This window comes from Hemiscyllium ocellatum, chromosome 22 (genome assembly GCF_020745735.1).
Source record: "Hemiscyllium ocellatum isolate sHemOce1 chromosome 22, sHemOce1.pat.X.cur, whole genome shotgun sequence".
Taxonomy (NCBI): Eukaryota; Metazoa; Chordata; class Chondrichthyes; order Orectolobiformes; family Hemiscylliidae; genus Hemiscyllium; species Hemiscyllium ocellatum.
In genome coordinates, this window is record NC_083422.1 from 52,330,147 (window position 1) to 52,338,494 (window position 8,348).

General features: G+C 49.8%; 1 protein-coding gene across 1 annotated transcript in view; it reads right to left on the reverse strand.

Moving 5' to 3' along the window:
* sfrp5 (secreted frizzled-related protein 5) overlaps window positions 1–7,007 on the reverse strand; it is a 78,256-nt gene extending 71,249 nt beyond the window's left edge. The window contains exon 1 of the mRNA XM_060842495.1: window positions 5,929–7,007. Within this exon, the coding sequence (XP_060698478.1) occupies window positions 5,929–6,448 (520 nt within the window). The 5' untranslated portion in view covers window positions 6,449–7,007. The remainder of the gene's footprint in view (window positions 1–5,928) is intronic.
* Between the last annotated feature and the right edge of the window lie 1,341 nt (window positions 7,008–8,348).

Genomic DNA, 8,348 nt, shown 5'->3' on the forward strand with positions numbered 1-8,348 from the left:
AAGCTGTGACTGTGCATGGTTCTCATTTGCTGAAGCAGTGAATGAGATATTTATGGGAATTAGTGAAGACCTTTGTTTTGACAGCATTCAGCTTTTATCCTGAAGGTAAAATGGTCACCAACATTTCTGTTCTGTTTAGTGGAAAAGGGATAGGGTTGAGAATAGACTTTATGGATTTGAACTCAGGCTATGTTTGTTTCTTTCACAGCTTCTGGCTTAGACTGTGTCAATTAGAGTGGTTCTGTTACACAGGGGAACAGTCTCTGGCTCTATTCACCGCGATTAGCTCATGCAGTTACCTGGGACTTTCAGCTCTGGCAGTGCCAGCATATGAATGAAATAGCGCTTTACACACGCTCTGTCTCCACACACTCTCTCTCTCTGCTCCCCTAATCTCTCTCTGTCTCTCACTGTACACGCCATCCATGCACGCACATAGACGCTGTCTCTCTCTCTCTCTCTCTCTCATACATACACACACACACACACACACACACACTCTGGAACTGAACCTGGAGATGACCTCTGACTGGTTTTGCCCTTTGATTAACCCCACCACTCTGAAAGATTGGATTTGTAGCCAATCATTCCCACTCACCGGAAACCTAACTCTTCTTGCAAGAAATCAAGGAGTGCAACTTATTCAAAAGATCCAGTGTAAGCCTGATGGACCGAATGGCCTCATTCTGTGCTGAATGATTCTGTGAATCTTGCAGCATGGCAAGCATTTCGGCTGCTGGTGCACAAGTTCACTTTTGGCAAGGATCTTTGTGAAAGGTTTTCATTAAAATGTTAAACTGGGAAAATTAGAATTCATTCCCTCCCCAGATCCAAAGGTTAATCACTAGACACCGTGTCCATGGGGACTATTTGTCAAGGCGGAATGTTTTGAGCAGTTTTTCCTGGCACATCAGTTGATTTTTTTGTTTTAATCCGATCCGTTTAAGTTCCTGTAACAATCAGGCTGTTCTGTGATTGTGATTATAGGATCATGAGACAAAAACAAGCCTGAATCAATCGCAGAGAACACTATTCCCTGAACCTACTAATCATTCTGTCATTCCCACAAGTTCTCCTCAACAAATGTGAGCCAGAGTCCATTACAGGGTTAGGGTCGTCTAGAGGGAAAAGGGGGTCTTTCTTAACCCAGTGATGTGTACAATGCATCTTTCTTTGCTGCGCCATCCTTTGATCCTAAACTGAGTGAGGAGCTCTCAGCAAGGAGTGCAGTCCAACAACTAGGGCGCTGTCGTTATCCCTTGCTTACCTCTGACAGAACTCCCCCTGCCCCCATTCCTGTTTCACTCCCCCCCTCCCCTTCCCCTTCCATTTCCCCATTCTCCCCTTTCTCCACCAGCCACCAACCAACCCCCCCCCCCCCCCCCCCCCCCACCTCCCTCCTTTCCACTCCCCGTCCCTCACAACCCATCCTTTCGCTTTCTCAGCATCGTCGCCTCCTGCTTTGGGGTCGTCCCGTGCTGTCCTCGACCTGGGTGCCTAATGAATGAGCAAATTACTGCCGACGGCTCCCTGAAGTTGGCCACTGAGCAAGGGGCTGGTGAGGTGGGTTTCCTGAGAGGTGGCCCATGGAGGGGGGACTCTACCCACCGGCCTGCACTGAGGAGAGTGGAGCTCAGAGAGACCTGGCTGCTAACAGCATTCCCATATATTAGGGGATTTACTGTAAACCAACCCGTCGCACAGAAAGTTCCCAGTAGACAGAGTTCTCTATGGAAGGGATCATTTCCTGACACATTACTTATTCGTACATAATAAAACGAAAGGGAATGAGGGACTAAAGAGACACGAGCAGTCCCTAAATAACTTGTAACAGCATGTTTTCAGACTACATCACAGAAATGGCTCATAGTGAAAAGGACTTTCCCTGAAAAACCTGAGACTCTCTCTCTTCACTCCTGGGTTTTATTTTCTCCTGTTCACTCCTCTCCCTCAGCCAGCCTATCTCTCTTTGCCCAATTCCAGTTACCCTTCCTCCGCACATACACTTGCTTCCATTACTGCTTGTAGCCCTCTTTCTGTCCATCCTCTCATTCCATATCCCTTCCATCAGTTTGATTCACTTCCCACTGATCTCTGTCCCATTACCTTTGTATTCCATCAGCATCTTTCCCTTATTAATCCCCCTCTGATCCTATCTCTCTGCTCTCTCTCCTAGTTCACTGAGGGATTGCACCTTTGAGATGTCCTGAGATCATGACAGGCACTTTCTCTCTCTCTCTCCTTCCCTTGTTATTTGTCACTTGTTCTCTCTCTCTGTTCTTATTTAATCTCCATTTCCATCTCTTCCTCTCATTCTCCATCTCTCTCTGAACCCTCAGTCTTCCTTTTCCCTTTCTAGCCCTTCTCTCCCTCTTTCTCTCTCACTCTCCCTTTTCCTTTCAATTTTTCCCATTCTGTCCTTTTGTCTTTCTGTTCCTCTCTGTCTTTCTGCTTTTCTCTGTGTCCCTCTTTCTCCCTCTGTCATTCGGTTTCTCACTCTCCCTTTTTCTTTCAACATCTCTTTCTCTCTCCTGTATCTTTTCTTTCTCCTGCCCCTCGTTCCCTCTGCCCCCTCTATCCTGCTCTGTGTCCATCCCTTTCTCTTTCTCCAAATCCTGCTCCTTTTCTCTCCATCCCTCTCCCTCTCTCCATTGCTCTCTGTCTCCCCATACTCTCTCTGTCAGTCCAGTCCACTCTCTCTCTCTGGCTCCCTACTCTCTCTCTGTCTCCTCACTCTGTCTGTCTGTCTCCCCACTCTCTCTCTGTCTCCCCACTCTGTCTGTCTGTGTCCCCACTTTCTCTCTCTCTGTCTCTTTGTGTCCCCACTTTCTCTCTCTCTCTGTTCCCTAATCTCTCTCTGTCTCCCCACTGTCTCTCTCTCTGTTCCCTAATCTCTCTCTGTCTCCCCACTGTCTCTCTCTCTCTCTCTGTTCCCTAATCTCTCTCTGTCTCCCCACTGTCTCTCTCTCTCTCTCTCTGTTCCCTAATCTCTCTCTGTCTCCCCACTGTCTCTCTCTCTCTCTCTCTCTGTTCCCTAATCTCTCTCTGTCTCCCCACTGTCTCTCTCTCTCTCTGTTCCCTAATCTCTCTCTGTCTCCCCACTGTCTCTCTCTCTCTCTGTTCCCTAATCTCTCTCTGTCTCCCCACTGTCTCTCTCTCTCTCTGTTCCCTAATCTCTCTCTGTCTCCCCACTGTCTCTCTGTTCCCTAATCTCTCTCTGTCTCCCCACTGTCTCTCTCTCTCTCTCTCTGTTCCCTAATCTCTCTCTGTCTCCCCACTGTCTCTCTCTCTCTCTCTCTGTTCCCTAATCTCTCTCTGTCTCCCCACTGTCTCTCTCTCTCTCTGTTCCCTAATCTCTCTCTGTCTCCCCACTGTCTCTCTCTCTCTGTTCCCTAATCTCTCTCTGTCTCCCCACTGTCTCTCTCTCTCTCTGTTCCCTAATCTCTCTCTGTCTCCCCACTGTCTCTCTCTCTCTCTGTTCCCTAATCTCTCTCTGTCTCCCCACTGTCTCTCTCTCTCTCTGTTCCCTAATCTCTCTCTGTCTCCCCACTGTCTCTCTGTTCCCTAATCTCTCTCTGTCTCCCCACTGTCTCTCTCTCTCTCTCTCTGTTCCCTAATCTCTCTCTGTCTCCCCACTGTCTCTCTCTCTCTCTCTCTCTGTTCCCTAATCTCTCTCTGTCTCCCCACTGTCTCTCTCTCTCTCTGTTCCCTAATCTCTCTCTGTCTCCCCACTGTCTCTCTCTCTCTGTTCCCTAATCTCTCTCTGTCTCCCCACTGTCTCTCTCTCTCTCTGTTCCCTAATCTCTCTCTGTCTCCCCACTGTCTCTCTCTCTCTCTGTTCCCTAATCTCTCTCTGTCTCCCCACTGTCTCTCTCTCTCTCTGTTCCCTAATCTCTCTCTGTCTCCCCACTGTCTCTCTCTCTCTCTGTTCCCTAATCTCTCTCTGTCTCCCCACTGTCTCTCTCTGTTTCCCTAATCTCTCTCTCTTTTCTCACCCTCTCTCCCTTTCCCCACTCTCTCTATTTCCCTAATCTCTCTCTCTGTCTCCCCACTCTCTCACAGTTTCCCCAATCTCTCTCTTTCCCCACTATATCTCTCTGTTTCCCAACTCTCTCTCTCTATCTCTTCACTCACTCTCTTTCTCTGACTCCCCATTCTCTCTCTCTCTTTCTCTATCTTCTCTCTCTCTCTGATTCCCCACTCTCTCTCTCTGTCTTCCCACTCCCTCTCTCTGTCTCTTCACTCTCTCTTGCATTCTCTGTCTACCCACTTTCTCTCAGTCTGTTTCTCCACTCTCTCTCTTTGTCTCTCCATACTCTCTCTTTGTCCCCCCCCCCCCCCACTCTCTCTCTCTCTCTCCTCCTCTCTCTCTCTCTCTGTCTCCCACTCTCTCTCTCTTTCTCCCCACTCTCTCTCTCTTTCTCCCCACTCTCTCTCTCTGTCTTCCCACTCTCTCTCTCCTCTCTCTTTCTCTGTTTCCACTCTCTCTCTCTTTTTCACCACTGTCTGTCTCTTGCTCTCTGTCTCTCCTCTCTCTCTCTCTCTCTCTCTCGCTGCCTCCAAACTCTCTCTTCTCTATCTCCCCACACTCTCTCTGCCTCCCCATTCTCTCTCTCTATCTCCTCATTCTCTCTCACTCCCTCTGCCTCCTCTCTCTCTCTGCCTCCCCATTCTCTCTCTCTTTCTCTCTCTCTATCTCCCCACACTCTCTCTCTCTGTTTCCCCACACTCTCTCTGTGTCTCCCCTCTCTCTCTGCCTCCCAATTCTCTCTCTCTTTCTCTCTCTCTGTCTCCCCACACACTCTCTCTCTGTCTCCCCTCTCTCTCTGCCTCCCCATTCTCTCTCTCTTTCTCTCTCTCTATCTCCCCACATTATCTCTCTCTACCTCCCCACACACTCTCTCTCTATCTCCTCCCTCTCTCTCTCTCTCTCTACCTCTCCACACACTCTCTCTCTATCTCCTCCCTCTCTCTCTCTCTCTCTATCTCCCCACACACTCTCTCTCGCTGCCTCCAAACTCTATCTTCTCTATCTCCCCACTCTCTCTCCCTCCCTCTGCCTCCTCTCTCTCTCTCTGCCTCCCCATTCTCTCTCTCTTTTTCTCTCTCTATCTCCCCACACTCTATCTGTGTCTCCTCTCTCTCTCTGTCTCCCCATTCTCTCTCTCTTTCTCTTTCTCAATCTCCCCACACTCTCTCTCTCTACCTCCCCACTCTCTCTCTCTCTCTGTCTCCCCTCTCTCTCTTTCTCTCTCTCTATCTCCACACACTCTCTCTCTCTGTCTCCCCACATTCTCTCTCTCTGTCTCCCATCTCTCTCTGCCTCCCCATTCTCTCTCTCTTTCTCTCTCTCTGTCTCCCCAATTTCTCTCTCTATCTCCCCACACTCTCTCTCTCTTTATCTCCCCACACTCTCTCTCTCTATCTTCCCACACTCTCTCTCTTTATCTCCCCACACTCTCTCTCTTTATCTCCCCCCCTCTCTCTCTCTATCTCCCCACTCTCTCTCTCTCTCTCTATCTCCCCACACACTCTCTCTCTATCTCCCCACACTCTTTCTCTTTATCTCCCCACACTATCTCTCTCTATCTCCCCACTCTCTCTCTCTATCTCCCCACACTCTCTCTCTATCTCCCCACACTCTCTCTCTTTATCTCCTCACGCTCTCTCTCTCTCTATCCCCCCACTCTCTCACTCTATCTCCCCACACACACTCTCTCTCTCTCACTCCATGCTTCTCGCCTTAACCTCCCGTTAAGCCCTGTCTTGTGACTGTCATCAATTTCAAGCTAAAGTCGCTGCTGAAGGTTGCTTCAGGGGAATGAGGGAGGGACCTGTCCTTTGTGATTAAAAGGAGGTGGGTATGAAATGCCCCTTGCCCCTGGAACTTTGATCCTGACCTCCTGGTCCGCCGTAACCCCATCTTACCTGGCGGCTGCGTTGCCTGGTTGCCTGGCGACTGGAGCGACACGCAGAGGTCGTTGTCTAGTGGGAAGTGATCACACTTGAGCATCTCTGGCCAGGGGAAGCCGAAGGACTCCATGACGGGCGAGCAACCATCCCGGACGGCCTGGCATAGCGAGTGGCAGGGGTAAATGGGCCGGTCCAGGCAGATGGGGGCGAAGAGGGAGCACAGGAAGATCTGGGTGTCGGGGTGGCACCTCTTGGCCAGCAGGGGTACCCAGCTGCTGGCCTGTTGCTTGATTTCAGGCAGGGTATCGTGCTCCAGCAGGTTGGGCACGCGCATCTTGCGATAGCCAATGTTGTGGCAGAGGCGCAGGTCGCTCGGGATGTCCACGCACTGCGGCTGCTTGGCGTAGAAGCGTCCCCCCTGCAGGTGGTCGGACTGCCAGCCATAATACTCGTACTCCTCTGCGCTACCCCCAGAGCCGAGCTCCAGGAAGCCGGCCAGCAGCAACCCGATGAAGGTGGCACGGAGCTTCGACATGGTCAGTGTGCCGCCGCCGGCTCTGTGCCAGCTGTCGGCGCGATGTCTGGGGCTGCCCGTCTCTCCCGTCTCGCTCACGGGCTCTCGATTGAAGAGGATAGAAGGGAGACGAGAAACAGCCAGAACCACCTCCTCCTGCTGCCACGTTCCTGTCTCGCTGTTATCTCGAAAAAGTCTTAAGGTGGGTCAGGTGGGCATATAACTGGTGTGGCAATAGGACCCACCGTCCCACTTGACCGGTGTTGGAACAGAGAGAGGTAGAGGCGATCTCTCTCTCTTTCACCTCGATTTGCTGCACAATCCTCTTCTCTATATCAGATGCTAGCTATAGTGTTATGCAGCCCACTGACTGATGATACACTGCACACTCGTAAGTACATTATACACACATACACACACACACGCACATGCATTCATATACACACACACATACACACATGCACTCACGCTCTCTCTCTCTCTCTCTCTCTCTCACACACACACTCTCAGCTCTTGCAGACTGCCAGTATTTAGCTGCTCCCTCCTCCTCGCTCTGCTCCAAGAGCTAGACCAGCCCCGTAGGCTTCCCCACAATGCCAGGAGGATTTCATCGCAGCCAATCACCTTTTGGGCTGACTTTGTCTTGTTACTGTGAATGCCTGAATCAGAGAGCAGGCTGCAGTCAATCACTGGAACAGCTCCCTTGTTCAGCTCCGGCACTCACACAGCTTCTTCAAGGCAAGCTCGCTCGTTCGCCCTTTCTTTCTGTAACTCTTTACCAGCCTTTATATTAGCCTCCCTCCCTCTCTTCTCTTCTCCTTTGTTTTATTCTCTCCCTCCTTGGCTTTCTCCGTTCACTCTTTCCTCTGCCACTAAGTTCCTTTGTCTGTCTTTATCCTTCCTTTTTGTCTCTGTCATTCCTGCTCTCTCTTTCTTCTGTTTTTCTCTCTGTATTTCTGTGCAAATCTTCTGCATCTCTTTGTGCCTTTATTCTGCCCTTCCTAAAGCACATGTGATTTTCTCAGTCTCCTGATTTGTCTCTTACTTTGCTATGACTGGCTTCTCCCTCTTTGTCTCTTTCTAACTCAAATAAAGTGTGTTTCTTGGTTCCAGTGTGCTATTTCCTTGGGTCTCTGTCGGGATGTGTTGATTCATGCCAGATTTCTCTGTGTTAGCTCTCTCCTCTATCTGTGGTTTGTGTTCATGATTCTCAGAGTCTGTTACTATTTCTGCCTGTCTCTCTCTCTGTCTCTCGATGTGCGTCTATCTTATTCTGTCTCTTACTCCCTCTTTCTCTTGGTCTAATTTTCTTTGTATGGTGTGAGTTCGGCAGTAGCACAGGACTTCTCAGTGAATGAATGGTTCCACACTATTTAACCTTTGATCTCAAACCAATAAAAAAAATATCGGGAGAGGGATTAGAAGGCAGCTCCTGTCTGATACCTGAGGTTCAGAACCCTGTCTTGCCAAAAGGAACCCTTAGCCGTTTGTACAAAGCAAGTTTGTAAAATAAAGATAAGGACTGATCAATGTTTAATGTTTCACATCCCCCCTCCCTGCTGTTTGCACACAGACCCTCTCTGCTGTCGAGCAACAGGATGCTAGCTTTCATCTCATTGTCACTTGCCTGCACACCAGTCAGTCTTCCAGTGAGCCGGACAACTGTCAGGTGGCTATTTGACTGTGGGAGCTTTTGCATTGTCCAGGCTAACAACAAAACAAAATTGAATTGGTTTCCTATCCTGATGAAGGGCTTGTGCCTGAAACATCAACGCTCCTGCTCCTCAGAAGCTGCCTGACTTGCTGTGCTTTTCCAGCACCACGGTCTCGACTCTTGAGTCTCCAGCATCTGCAGTCCTCCCTTTCTCCTCCTTGGTTTCCTATCACCCTTATGTATCGCTTTTGGTCTCCATTTAGCCAA